Raw genomic sequence first — 14703 nt, 5'->3', positions numbered from 1 at the left:
TTTAATGCAAGTTTTAGGTGACATGGGAGCCCTCATAAGGAAATGACCACGAGTGGGTAGGCCTAAGCATTTCTGTACTAAGTTGAGCAAAGAGATGCAATTGTGGAAAAGTACCTGAGACACTCGGAGAGGCTGAAGGCAGATGCGAGTTGTTACCGAGGTCTGTTTGTGCCTGACTCCCCACCCTGGTGGTGAGAACACTTCTTCCTCCTGCCCAGGAGGGCGACTTTTGGGTGGAGTTCCAGCTCCCACCTCTAGGAAGGAGAGAGGGCTCAGTGTCCTCACCTGCTGCTGTTCAAACACCTTCAGCTCAAAATAATCCTTATATTAAAGCGGTGTATTCTGGGGTGGCATGTTCTGCCCCATCAGAGCGAACAGTCGTGCACCACGGCCTGGAGAGCATCCCATCTCACAGGACCCCCTCTTACCTGCAGCACTGCCTGCGCCTGGGTCCTGGGGCTGCAGGTGGGGACACAGAGGCTCGGAGATGGTGGGCGACTGCCAAGAGAGCTGTGGGGGCGCTGAGGCCACCTCTCCTGGCCTGCAGTGAAGCCGGCCCACAAGGGACGAGCTGCGTGTCCTCCTAGCTCGCTCCGGCCACGGCTCCCTCCTGTGGACAGTGGGGAGGCGACAGCCAGCCCTGGGTCCTCGAGGAGGATGAAAGAAGAGAAGGGACAAGTAAAAGTGTCGCTGCCTCATGTGTCCGGCATCATTTGTCTTTTTTTAAAATCAGGAAACGATTTTCAAAGATGCCCACCTGCATTCCTGGTGCCACCCCATTCCTGGTGCCCTCACTCCCAGACATAAGGCAAGGAGGGACTCCGACCCCCAGGGACCCTGTGGAAAGGTTTGTCAGCCCAGGAGCGACCTCATTCTCTGCTCCTCTGACTGTGGGACGGGCCCAGGGCTATGTGCTCCACCCGAGGAGGCTGCCCCCAGGACGGGCTTCCTTCCGCCCCCAGCACAGGAGACCCCTGCAGTAGGCATGGGAGGCACTTTTCAGGGGCCCCGGCCCCCCTGAGCCAAGCACTCAGGCAGCTCTGCTTTCTCCAGCTGAGGCCCATGAGGACAGGCCGCCACCAGACGCCTCCACAGCTAGAGCCAAACAGGCGCCTAGGATCAAAATAGCCGTCAGATGACCGCAGGGCTGGCTCGCCACATTCTGCTCATCACAGCTGCAGCTAAAAATAGCGAGAAGGGCTCACATCTTTGGGAGAATCACAGGAAAGCTCCCTCCTGCCTTCAGCCTTCCACTGAGCGGGCGGGCACAATGTGGTCGCTACGCTTCATTTCTGCTCAGGCCCTGGTGTCGCAGCCCCGGGTGGCCCGGCAGAGCCTGGAGGGTGTGGCCCACAACCTCTACCCGCTCCTGTTCAAAGCCAGCTACCTGCTGGAGCAGGCAGAGGTGATCCGCGTTCTGCTGGAGTGCTGGCCGCTGGAGGAGTGCCGGCTGGGCGCCCTGCTGGGGCCGAGCACAGACCACCCTGACGACCTACGGGACCGGGCCTGCAGGGCCTGCCTGGAGGCCTGTGTGCGGGGCCTTGCGGACCACGTGCTCCGGGATGGGGGCCAGCGGCGACTGCGGGTGGCCGACCTCACAGGCGTCCGAGATGTGCAGGTGCAGCGGTGCCCCTGCGGGAGGGCGCTGGGCAGGTGGGGCCGCACCGAGCTGCTGGCCAGGACCTGCTGTGAGCTGCAGGCAGAGCCCCGTGGGGCCCGGCACCCCATCGAGGTCCTCACAGACCTCTTTGTCACCAAGGGCAACTTCGAGGTGGTGGTGCGGGCCCTGGGCCCACCGCGGCCCGCCCCACTGCGAGTGCACTGCCTCTCCTTCCGGGCGGACAGCCTGGGCCCCAGCCAGCTCCTGCACGTGCTGCGTCTGGCTGGGCCGGGCGAGCTGCGCAGGCTGGATGTGGTGCATAACGTGCGGCTGCATGCTGGCCACGTGCAGCAGCTGCTGGCCCAGGTGGGCTTCCCCCGGCTCATCTCGCTCACCCTGCCCGCCAAGGCCTTCGACGTGCCCCCCGCCTGCACCCTCGCCCCTAGTGGTGAGGATCCCTTCCTCACCTCCATCGCCTGGGAGCTTAGCCAGATGACCCAGCTCACAGAGCTGAGCGTGGCCTTCTCCACACTGACTGGGAAGATCCAGATACTGCTCGGGTGAGTCTGGGGTGACCAGATGGAGGGCAGGGTGGGGCAAGCGCAGTCTGCTCACAGCCCCTCCAGCCGGGTCAGGGCAACATGGGGCCCTCTCGGGGCCAGGCTGAAGATGCACTGAGGGCTGGTCAAAGGCGACCTAGTCACTTACAAGGCCACAAGCCCCTGCTCCCCTCAGCCTTTGCTCCATGCCCGGCCCGGAGCAGCAGGAGGGGACGGACAGAGCGGGAGGTGACGCAGCAGGGGTTGGTGCCATGTGTAACCTGGGAGCGTTGAGAGAACTCGGTAGACTGTGTTCAGTTAGTGAGCAAGAGAGAAAATTACTAATTAGCAAACCAACAACACGAGGTAACCTCATTACACTGCATTAACTGACTGAGGTTGTATAACAAGTCACCTCAACACTGGGGCTGAACACCACAAGCCTCCAGTTGGGAGCAGTGCAGTTTGGGTCCAGGGTGTCACTGGGCTGTAGGCCTGAAGGACGGGACAGAGGGCGATCTGCTTCCAAGTTCATGCTCGTGGCTGTTGGCAGTGGCTGGGCTCTGCGCTACGTGGGCCTCTCCTCAGGCCTCACGACACGGCCGCTGCTCAGAGAACCAGAGAGCGCCACGGATGGAAGCCACAGTCTTTTGTCACCTACTCTCAAGAGTGACATGTCACCGCTTCTGCCGTACTGTGCTGGTTGGGAGCCAGTCACCAGGAAACGGGAGGTCACCAACGGGGGCTGGAGCCCCAGGAGGGCCCTGGGGTCACTTTGTCAGTCACCAGCTAAGAATGTACTTATAAAAATTTATAGAAAAGTATCCTTATTTCTTGAGCCAGTGAGCGTGAAGATGTGTTTTCTAGTTGAGGGAGGCCTTGCCTTACAGGTGTTTCTCTTTTATACGAAGGAAACCCAGAAGCTACCGGCCCCAGCTGGCCCCAGAGAGCACCCTGGCTCCCCTAGGCCCCTCGTCTCTGCTCCTCCAGCCCAGGTCTGCCAGGAGAGGAATGGGGCTCCCTTCCTCTCGTTCCCCATGGCACCCCAACCTCCCGACAGGAAGGGTGGTCACTGAGCCCACATACAAATAAAACTCTGACATGGTGCCTGGCTCCCTGGGGCCCTCAGGACAGTCCTGTATTTGGTGGCCTGGGTCCTCAGCCCAAATGTGCCTTTCCCACTGGAGGAATGTGCCCCACAAGCTCGACGGCCCACCACGAGCCTGGCAGGCTGTCTGGATAGCTCGGCCCCTACTGTGCTGTCCCATAGCCCATCACACTCTGAGCCACCAGTGGGCAGAGCCCCACGAGTATTTCAGTCGGGCTGGGAGGCGTGGGGTGGTGGGTGGTCAGGGAAGGCTCACTCTGAAGGTGGCCTCTGAGCAGAGCCTGGGCACACTGAGCGGGCAGGCCACGCAACAGCCTGGGGAGAGCGTTCTAGGCGGGGGACCCTCAGGTGCAAAAGGCCCAAGCTGGGGATGTGGAAGGGTCAAGGGTCAGCAGGGAGAGGGTCGCGGTCAGCAGGGAGGGGTCAGGGGTCAGCAGGCAGGGCAGTGTAAGGGAGGGGCGTGGGGGAGGCGCTGCAGCTTTTGCTGAGCAAGCAGAGCACCTGGAGGTTCTGAGCAGGACGGCAGCATGACCGGCTTCGTGTTTACACGGGTCACTCTGGCTCTTTGGCCCACCCAGCAGACCTGGATGGAGGGTGGAGAGAAGGGCAGAAGGAGCGGGAAGATCCACTAGGAGGAGCCGGGCCCTCCAAGACCACCCAGGTTTGGTGATTGCCTCGGAGGGCTCAGCGTACAGCTATCCTCACGGCTGTGATAATGACACGAAAGGACACAAAGAAGGATCCAGCAGGGGAAAAGCGGGTGGGCGAGGTCTGGGGGAGGCAAGGCACGCGCCTCCGGAGCCCCCCCCACCGGACCCACTTAACAGCCCAGCACAGAGTATGATGACAGCCCGCTACCAGGAAGCTCGTTAGGGACCCCGGCCTGGGGCAGCCAGGTTGGCGCCTCAGGGGGACGTACCAGGACTCCAGACCCCAGGAGGAAGCAGGTGCTCACGCTGAACCCCGTTGTTTGTACAGTCTAGGGCCGGGGACCACCCCTCCCCAAATCCAAGCTCCCCGACGCGGGCCTCCTGAGGTCAGCAGTCAGGCCTGCTCTGTTGACCCTTTTCCACACAGGAGGCCCCCACCGAGTCCAGATGTGAAAGGACTGTGGCGTGGACCAAATGTGAGCAGTGCAGGTGGTGAGGGGTGCTCAGCCTGGACTTGACGTGAGGGAGACCTGACAGGATTTCCTCGTGGATGCACGTGGACATGAGAGAAATGGAAAGAGAAACAACTGCCACAGTTCAGGGCCTGAGCAACTGCCAACTGCAGAGCTGGGTGAGCATGCAGAGAGCACGCTGTGGGTATACACCAGGCGCTCAGCTGTGCAGGGCTGTGGGTAGACGCCAGGCACTCAGCTGTGCAGGGCTGTGGGTAGACGCCAGGCGCTCAGCTGTGCAGGGCTGTGGGTAGATGCCAGGCGCTCAGCTGTGCAGGTCTGTGGGGTAGACACCAGGCGCTCAGGGCAGACAGCAGAGAGTTCATGTGCCAGAGATGAATGGGAGAGGCAGCCTCAGCAGGAAGAGGGGTGGGGACAGCGAGCAGGACCCTGCACACCCTCTTGCGCTCAGCACTCAGCCAGGTGACGCTGGACCCAGGCCCAGCATCCCCGGAGGGCAGGGTGGGCCCAGAACGTGCATTTCTCACAAGTTCCCTGGTGCGAGTGCTGTTTCTGACTTGGAGAACCACAGACCAGAGCAGGGCCTCACCAAGCTGTGGATTTACCGATGTGGGGCCGCCGACGCCACCTACATCCAACACGGGAGGGTCTCCTAGTTTCCAGGCAGTGCTGAAGCCCGACTACACGGCTCCAAGGACTCTCAGCCCTGAAACTGTGTGGGCTGCAGCTCTTCATCCAGAGGGAAACTGGGTGTCTCTCTTCCTGCTGATTCACGCATCTCGATGCCCCGCCACCAGCACGAGCCCCAACGTGCTCTGCTCACCTCCTACTCAATTCACAGTGGTTGTTGACAAAACAGATTTATCATTTCAGGAGCTGAGGACAGAGGCCAGACCTGTCTTTGCGTAAAGTTAATTCTTCACCATAAGCGGCCACACGGGCTGTCTCGATGACTCAGCTCTGTAGTGCAGCCCAGAGCAGCCACAGCCACCCCAAAGCAGGACGTAAATGAGTGAGTGTGGCTGCGTTCCAATAACGCTTTATTTATAGATGCTGAAACTTGAATTTCATACAATTTTCACATCACGAAGTATTATTCTTCTTTCGATTTGTTCAACTATTTACAAATGTAAAAACCATTTTAGCTCTCGGGCTGAATGAAATCAGGCTGCAGTCTGCTGACCCCTGAGATAAATCATCTTAAATCCCCTCAGAGCTCCCCGCCGGCACCGCCTCTTACTTGTGCTGTTTTCTGCCCTGCAGCCCCCTAAGGACCCCGCTGAGAGTGCTGGACCTGGCCCACTGCTCCCTGAACCACGCAGACATGGCCTTCTTGGCCAACAGCACCCATGCCGCCCACCTGGAGGTGCTGGACCTCAGTGGGCACAGCTTGGTCAGCCTGTTCCCCTCCACCTTCTTCAGGCTGCTGGGCCAGGCTGCCCAGACACTGAGGGTCCTCACCCTGGAGGAGTGCAGCATCGAAGACGGCCATGTGAGCACGCTGATCCTAGCCCTGAGCCCATGCTGCGAGCTCCGCGAGCTCCGGTTCCTGGGGAACCCGCTGTCGGCCCGCGCCCTGAGGCGCCTCTTCGCGGCTCTCGGCGAGCTCCCCAAGCTGCAGTGTGTGGAGTTTCCGGTGCCCAAGGACTGCTTCCCCGAGGGTGCCGCCTACCCCCAGGACGAGCTGGCCATGTCCAAATTCGACCAGCAGAAATATGACGTGATTGCCGAGGACCTGCGTGCGGTGCTGCTGCGGGCCGGCCGGGACGACATCCAGGTCTCCACGCCCCTCTTTGGAAGTTTCGACCCAGACATTCAAGAAACAAGCGATGAACTTGGAACTTTCTTGTTGCAAGCTTTCAAAACTGCTCTAGAAAACTTTTCCAGAGCCCTGAAACAAATAGAGTAGGCCCTGAAACGGGCCACAGCGGCTCCTGCATTTCAGCTGCTCCGTGCCCTGGGCATCCCCTGGGTCGCAGGCTATGGCCGAGCATTCGCACTCCTCAGCGCCACCATCCAAAGCATTTCTTAGTGACAGTTGTAGGTGGCACCGGCCAGGCGCTATAGAGGAGGACGCGCTGGATTCCAGGAGAGGCGACACGAGGCCACTTTAGTGTCACCACGGCGGCGATCCTGGAGCGGGAAATGCCCAGGGGTGGGCAGAAGCCCGCCACAGCGGTGGAGAGCAGAGGGGCACTCGGGAACCGAGGGCGGCTGTCCTGGCCATGATGCGCTCACGCTGGGGGGCTGCATGAGAGGTGCAGGCTGAGGGAGGAGGGTGGGGAGCGGGATATCGCCAGCCTGAGCGGGAGGAAGCGCAAGAACCTGTCACAGGACAGTGGCTCCAGAGGGTGCAGGAGGCCAGCACGTCCGCCCCTCATGACTCGGTTGTCTGCAATGCTGACGCCTGTCTGAATATTTACAGGTTGCAGTCCAGCATGGAACGTGCGCTTCCGTTAATGGCTTCTGTCTGCTTTCAGAGGGCGTGAGCAGCAGGCTTGGCTCTGCTGGTGCAGACTGAGCCCCAGAGCGCAGGTGGCTTCTCCAGTTAAAGAACCCAAGGGGCTCCTGGGGGGGGGGTCACGAAGGGGACTCAGTGACCGGATGACCCCCAGCCCTCTGCCGCCCTCCTGTTTCCCACCTCCACTGGATCTAGGCCCCAGGGGCCAAGGGGAGCTCCTGTGTGTGGTTATTTGAGTCCTGGCGCTTGAGAAGCAGCTAATCATGACATTTGGACTTGGTTTTACCAAGATCTGACTTGTGCAAAGGGCTGAGTATTAGGATGATTAAATACTAATAAAACAGAAATGTGGCTTAATCAGATGTGGTTTTAATTTCAATGCAATTCAGAATTTTTAAAAGGATCTAAGAGTCTAAAAAATAAAACATTTTCTCAAGACAGAAGCTAGTACGTGATGTGGCCAAAACCTCCTCACGCCAAAACAATACGAGTGCTCGATGGGGGTTAGAATCCTTGTGTGAGCAGGCTCCGCCCTCTGGTCCAACTCCATGCTGCCCCTCCCCAGGTATGTCTCCATCCCAGGTACTCTTGCCCCTCCCCCCCAGGTGTGTCTCCATCCCAGGTGCTCCTGTGTCACCCCCTCCCCCAGGTGTGTCTCTATCTCAGATGCTCCTGCCCCCTCCCCAGGTGTGTCTCATGCCTTTCTCCCCACAATGGAGTGAGGTGGCCTAGGGTGTGGGTCCCCAGAGTGAGAGCCATCTCAAGGCTCCGTCTGCTGAAGAAGGCAGTAACCCCCCTCCTGGGTCTCTCAGGAAGAAGGACACCCACCAAGTGGCAGAAGCCTGGAGGCAAGTGGTGACCTGAAGCTCTCTGTGCTCATCGGATCTGCCCTCTGTGCCACCACCTTCACTGTTCTCTGCCGTCTCCTCAGATCCATCACGCTGGTGAAGTCTCTGGAATCCTACTTCAGGCACATGGAGTTTGCTATTCCAAGAAGCTCTTGGAAAGAGAGTAGGCACAGGGCAAAGTTTTGAAATGATTTGATTCTAACTCTAAAGAGCAGAGTTGCTTGTGTCTGTGGAATTTTCTGGATGAGAGAGATCCTCTGGGTGGCCAGCCGGGTAGGACCCCAGCATGTGGACGGCTGAGCCCGGCAGCTGTGGTAGAGAAGGGCCCAGGGATGCTGCGGTGACCTGGGACCCATGATTTGGGGCAAGGGCGGGCACACAGGTGTCTGCTGGTGGCGAATGTTCCCAACAGCCCCCTGCCCAGGCCCCTGAGGAACAACCCATTCTCATAAAGCCCAAGAGGCTGGGGGGCTCATTTGGAGCAATTTTGAAGCACGTGGAGCAGCCCAAGCAGCACTTATGCCCCCGGGCTGTCCTGGTGCATGAAATTTACTTGTTCCTGTGGACCTGCCGTGGCCCCAACCCTGAAAGTGCCCCTTCCAGCCACAATGGGTTTTCGCTGCACCTGCCCAGCACGAGATATGGAGGCTCTGACAATGCCTGATGTAATGGCGGCTGTGACTGTGGTTGCCGGTGCCTGCCAGGGCCCAGGGGCATCCCTGTGCTTTTCATGCTGCAGAGGGTGTGGCCCCCACACAAGGGCAAACTGTGGGGATAAGAAGACACTCTGGTGCCAAGTGTCAAGAGGTTGAGAATACATAGCAACTTGACCGGGGCGCCTCCTGGTGAAGCCTGGGGGCCTGTCGTGTGCCCAAATCCACCTGGTCTTCCCAGGGGCCACAGAGGTGAATCGAATGGGGACACGACAGGGACCATGATGGACACTGGGGGACCACCACCCAGGACATGGGGAACACTGTCTTTGCCTCCCCTAAGTCCTCTGCGGTGGACTAATCATTGCACTTCCTCCAGGAATTCAGCACTGCTTCCTGTTCACCTTCCTGGCAAGAGGGGTACAGACTCAGGGGCTTCCACTTCGTCTTTCCTACCTTAACGACTTGTTAAGGTCGTTGTTCCAGACAGTTCTTTCCAATTACACACTCAGAGACACCCCAGAGACCCGGTGGACCCTCTGGTGGTGGACGTGGCCAGAAGACCTGGAGACCTCAGCCTGCAGTTCTCGTCATCGCCAGCGCACTGTCTCTTTTCTTCTTATATAAGTTGAGCTACACTCTAGTCAGCTGTCATCTACTAGGTCCTAGGATCCCACCCTCTATCCATCGGCCACTGTGGCAGCTCCCCATGGGTCAAAGTGCTGTGCTTGTCACTCGGCTCTGGATGCATCGCAGCAGTTCCACTGCCTCGCCAGTCCCAAATCCTGTCAACCGGGACCCAATCCCACGGTACCACCCATGACCGTCAGCCCGGGCCTGCAGGCCTCAGCCACCACTGCGCTCGCCCGTGGCACCAGGGCCCCTTTCAAGCCAGGCACTGCTCAGCACCCTAGTGAGGGCAGCATTATCTGTCCTCACGTGGCAAATCTGCTCAACATCACGCCTCCAGGCAGCCGGAGCACTCACCCACGCACTGACTGTGGGCCACCCACGAGGAGCCAGCAGGTCCAGGCCCGGCCAGTGTCCTCGCCAGGACATCACAAACGGGCTGTACGTGAGTACCCACACAGTGGTATGTTCTGCCCCACCGGCCTCTCTTCTGCTATCCCTCTCCACTCCCCCAGAGACCCCAGGTCTGACCAGCACACAGGTCAGATCCTGCACTTCCTTCAAAGTGCAGCCATTTCTTCCTGCAGCAGGGACTCGACTTCACATAGACAGGCCACGAGGGGCAGAGCACCGCAGGTCGTCTCTGGAGGAGGTTGCCTGGGCTCGCACGAAGGGCTCATGTGAATCCGGGGTTCCAATTCCCAGGCTCACCACCAAATATCCCATCTGGGGCTCAGGACCCAACCCTCCACCTCTCGAGGCTCCGACTTTGGCCTGGGAGCCATCAAGGCTGTGGGCTCAGTCTTCCTTGCGTCCATCACCCCGACAAGACCCTTGAGTTGCCTAAAGGTCTGCCGGAGATGCACTTCCTTCAGGGCTGCCTCTACAGCATGCCCTGAGTCAATGGTTGGCTTATGAAGCCTTGTATTCTTTTTCTCAAGATTTCCTGTGAGGTTAACAGAGGCCACACACCCTTGACTTTCCCTCTCTCATTCCACTCAAAGGCCACAGCACTGTAGAGCCCAGGGGTTTCCAACTGTGCCACACATGGAGTAGAACTGGGAAGACATACGCTCAGGAGCTGTTCTTACCAGGAGACCCAAGAAGAGAAAGATGGTTTGCAGGGAAAAAAGATTAAAACAGATGTGCACAGAGATGAGGCCAAAAGATCATGACTCTGAGGTTCCTGATCTGTTTATCTGCCATTTCTGGTTCCTGAGAGCTGACCTGCATTCTCCATTCTTGCCATGAGGTTCCATGAGACAGCCTTAAAATAAAGCCCCTGTTAACTGTCTAAGCTAACTTGAATTGATCTCTGTTGCTTCAACCAGAGTCTTAATGTATAGAGAAATAAAGCAGCTATCTTTGTCATCCTTAGAACAGAGAGGATGGGACTGGCCCCGTGGTGTAGTGGTTAAGTGCGCGTGCTCAGCTGCTGGCAGCCTGGGTTCTGATCCTGGCCATGCACCAAGGCACCGCTTGTCAGGCCATGCTGTGGCGGCATCCCACATAAAGTGGAGGAAGACGGGCACAGATGTTAGCCCAGGGCCAGTCTTCCTCAGCAAAAAGAGGAGGCACTGGCATGGACATTAGCTCAGGGCTGATCTTCCTCACAAAAAAAAAAAACAACAGAGAGAGGAGCACTTTTGGCATTAGCCCACATAACCTACCTCAGGTATGCCAAAAGGACCTGGCTGCCCAGGGATCAGGGCAGATCCAACAAGCCCAGCTCTGTCTGCACAGCAGCGCTGTCCCTGTCACAGCTCAGTGGTCATCTATCTAGCCTCCAGAGATGAGCTGAAAGTTACACGAGGACCTGAGAGGATGCCATTTCCACTCACAACCCTCTCTCCACAGCACTCAGGATGCTGTCTAAGCTGGGTGGGTATCCCTTACACTCGGTCACAAGATTCCTGGAGCGGGCAGGCACTGCTTCTGATCGGAGTACATACAGTAGCTGAGCCTTTAACAGTTCACGTACGTTTATTATAGATTTGCGTACTAAGACAGTGGAAGTAACTAGAAAACCTTTTCTTCCCTTCTCCTTACTGTAAAGAGATGATCTTAGTACAGTCATCCACATCACGAAGTTTGTCAACGATGGACCGCATATACGATGGTGGTCCCATAAGATCAGCACCACAGAGCCTACATGTGTGGTAGGCTGTACCATCTAGGTTTGTGTAAGTACATTCTGCAATGTTCACACCACGACGACATCACCTAACAACACATTTCTCAGAACGTATCCCGTTATTAAGCGATGCATGACCGTAAACTATTCAGCAATCAGACTTTTTAAACAATCCAACACAGAAATACTCAGTTACATGTTTTAATTAGACATAACTTCTCTTTTCAAGAACACACAGGTTCTTTGGTGAAGTTTATTCCCTGCCACAACATCGTATCATTGGTGCAATGTTTGCAAAATTATTTTGTCATCGTGAAATCAACACTTTATCTGCCAGTCCATATATATAATATATATACACACACACACAAGAAATATACATAAGAATAATATATCTATCTCTATGAATTTTAACAAAGGAAAAAAAGCATATTTACCAAATGAAGTGACCAGATTTACTTACAGAATTACTGCCTGCTTCTCGTTTTATTTTTGGAGCATCCAGGTCAACCCTGTGCCTTCTAACTTTATTCCAAAGTAAAGCACCCTGAAATAGGGACTCTCGCAGTAAACAAAATTAGCAAAATCTGATCCCCCCAAAGCCCTTCCTTTTCAAGCCTCTGCAACCTCATCCACAACCTGACATCCCCAAATCAACTAAAAACACAGCACAAGAGTCACTCCTTCTCCTCACTACTGTGGAGACCATGCTCCCTGCAGGGACGGGACCTGTTCAGCGGGGCCCTCCTAGCAAGCACGCAGGCTCCTTTACCCTAGAGCTCGAGGTCTCGGGCACTGCAACCTTCCGGAAAGCAGCCAGGACAAAGGACATTTTACTTTCAAGTCTCTACAAATTCTGCATACACATCAAATAGCTCTTGGGCTCCTATTCTTTTTTCAGTTTTATACCACTTCAGTTCAGTAATGTTCCACTATAATCTCACTTTATTCAGGCATCTTTTGGCACATGAGTGAAGTCATCAAATGGCCACAACATTGTGTAAACATTTCAAATCGAACCGAATGGATTTTAAAAAGACAGATGACATCAAATTGACACTCGATTAAACTTGCTAATGGAAGGCAACCACGCCATGCAAATGCAATCTTGGCCTAATAACAATTTTCTGTAGAAAACTTGTTTTCCTAATTTTGCAGTTTTGGGCCAGTGTCTAAATTGATTTGAATCATCTAAACATATTTATCTAGCTTTAGAAGGAGGCTAGGCTGAGAGCATGGTGGACATTAGAAAATAGGATGGGGGCCGGCCCTGTGGCTTAGCAGTTAAGTGCACGCACTCCGCTACTGGGGGCCCAGGTTCAGATCCCTGGCGCGCACCGATGCACCGCTTGTCTGGCCATGCTGAGGCGGCGTCCCACATACAGCAACTAGAAGGATGTGCAACTATGACATACAACTATCTACTGGGGCTTTGGGGAGAAAAAGGGGAGCGGGGGGAAGGAGGAGGATTGGCAATAGATGTTAGCTCAGGGCCAGTCTTCCTCAGCAAAAAGAGGAGGATTGGCATGGATGTTAGCTCAGGGCTGATGTTCCTCACAAAAAAAAAAGGAAAATAGGATGAGGATTAACAATTCACCTTGAAAATCATTCACCTTGAAATTCAGTTACTAAATGGCTACCTGGATTTTCTTCATTTTAAAGACAAAACAAAGAGAAAAGCATTAAGCAGTTTATCCAAGGACATGGCAAATCAGTCGAATGACAGGAACTAGACTATGCACCAGTCTTTAAGCAAGGGTGTAATCCACCATGAAATACAAATAACTAGAGAAACTTTTTAATCCAGATTTACTGGACGAAATTACTTTTGCTCAGATCAAGTGGTGGCAATACAGCTGAAAGATGACTTTATGAGCTATTGAAGAAAAGCATCAAACCTTTCTGAGCAGAGCAGAGGAGCTAAGAGCATGGAGCCTGAGCAGAGCAGAGGAGCTAAGAGCATGGAGCCTGAGCAGAGCAGAGGAACTAAGAGCACGGAGCCTGGAGCAGAGCAGAGGAGCTAAGAGCATGGAGCCTGAGCAGAGCAGAGGAGCTAAGAGCACGAAGCCTGGAGCAGAGCAGAGCAGAGGAGCTAAGAGCATGGAGCCTGGAGCAGGGCAGAGGAGCTAAGAGCACGGAGTCTGGAGCAGAGGGCTACGTCCATCTTACAGAACTCACTTAAGCTCTGAGCCAGCTTCTTCGTCTCTAAAATGGTTCTGAAGATTAAAAACATGTAAGCACAAATTATGTACAATTCAGCGTGCAACATGTCCTTAACAAATAGTAGCTCTGAGGATTATCAACCTACAATGAAACTCAAGTTTTCTATAAGCTTAACATTTTTATTAGTTTGTCTTACTGCCATACAGACAGGCAGGGTGGAAACAGGATTTGAAATTAGGTGGACCTTAAACCCAGTTGCTGCTAGCAACTTACCAACAACACTTGCATAAAAGTTCATAACAGTTCTGAAGCCAAACCGCCTGGGTTCATACTGGCTCCAACACTGCCACCTGCATGCCCTCGGGCAGGCTAACTTCTCCTGACCTGGTTCCAGTTCCCTCACCTGTAGAATGAGGACGTGCAGAAGTCATACGGCAGGCCTGAGACTGTGGTCCTTTGAAAGGCCTGCTGACAAGGTTGGCCCTTGGCTGGCATCTGGGAACCTCGATTTTGGAAGGGTATCCAGCACCAATAACAATTAAGAGTGGCTCACTGTGCCTAAACTTTATGCAAACAGTTTGGACCGAACACCCGCTTTCCTTCTGGGAGACTGAAATTTGAGTATGTGCCAGGCAGAGGGTGCCTATGTGACCAGCCCTCGACAGAAACCCTGGGCACTGTCTCTAAGGAGCAGCCCTGGTTGGCAACATCTCATGCACGTTGTCATGACTCATTGCTGGGGATCAGGCGTGTCCTGGTGACTCCCCTAGGAGAGGGCTCTGGAAGCTGCGCCTGGTTTCCACGTGGCCTCAGCACCTTTCCCTGTGACTGTGCTCTGTATCCTTTCATGCAAGAACGCTTAGCTGTGAGCACAACCACGTGCTGAGTCCTACGAGACCCCCCAGTAAGTCATCAAAGCTAGGGGTGGTCTTGGGGACCCCCGACCCAGAGGGTAATAACAGTACTCACTGCACAGTACTGGCATTAGGATTACACTGGTGACGTGGGTAAAGCAGAGTAAGGCTGATTCATATTAGCTCTGGGCAAAATGGGGCCATAGTGCCTGCCTACCTTTTAGTTGGTGGTAAAAATTGAGATAATCTATGTCAAAACATTTTCTTTTTTTTTTTTAAAGATTTTATTTATTTATTTGTTCCCCCAAAGCCCCAGCAGATAGTTGTATGTCATAGCTGCACATCCTTCTAGTTGCTGTATGTGGGACGCGGCCTCAGCATGGCCGGAGAAGCGGTGCGTCGGTGCACGCCCGGGATCCGAACCCGGGCCGCCAGCAGCGGAGCGCGTGCACTTAACCGCTAAGCCACCGGGCCGGCCCAAAACATTTTCTAAAGAGTAAAGAGTTATACACATAACAAGTGGCACTGTTGCTTTTAAATTGCAGGTATTGATTATTATATGTCATTGCTAATAAACAGTATCTGCTTGC

General features: G+C 55.1%; 1 protein-coding gene across 1 annotated transcript; it reads left to right on the top strand.

Annotated features, from left to right (window-relative positions):
- The first annotated feature begins 1270 nt into the window (after positions 1-1270).
- On the top strand, positions 1271-6279 carry LRRC14B (leucine rich repeat containing 14B). Its single transcript, XM_058563503.1, has 2 exons — positions 1271-2160; positions 5634-6279. Exons 1-2 carry the CDS (start codon positions 1271-1273, stop codon positions 6277-6279), a joined length of 1536 nt encoding a protein of 511 aa, XP_058419486.1.
- Positions 6280-14703: the final 8424 nt, after the last annotated feature.

The sequence above is a fragment of the Diceros bicornis genome, chromosome 20 (assembly GCF_020826845.1).
Source record: "Diceros bicornis minor isolate mBicDic1 chromosome 20, mDicBic1.mat.cur, whole genome shotgun sequence".
Classification (NCBI taxonomy): domain Eukaryota; kingdom Metazoa; phylum Chordata; class Mammalia; order Perissodactyla; family Rhinocerotidae; genus Diceros; species Diceros bicornis.
Note: the sequence above shows the minus strand (reverse complement) of the source record. Positions and strands in the feature narration are given on the sequence as shown.

Coding starts and splice junctions, on each gene's coding strand:
- LRRC14B (XM_058563503.1), top strand. CDS start 1,271: ATGTGGTCGCTACGCTTCATTTCTGCTCAGGCCCTGGTGTCGCAGCCC. Junction 2,161..5,633: donor AAGATCCAGATACTGCTCGG/GTGAGTCTGGGG, acceptor TCTGCCCTGCAG/CCCCCTAAGGACCCCGCTGA.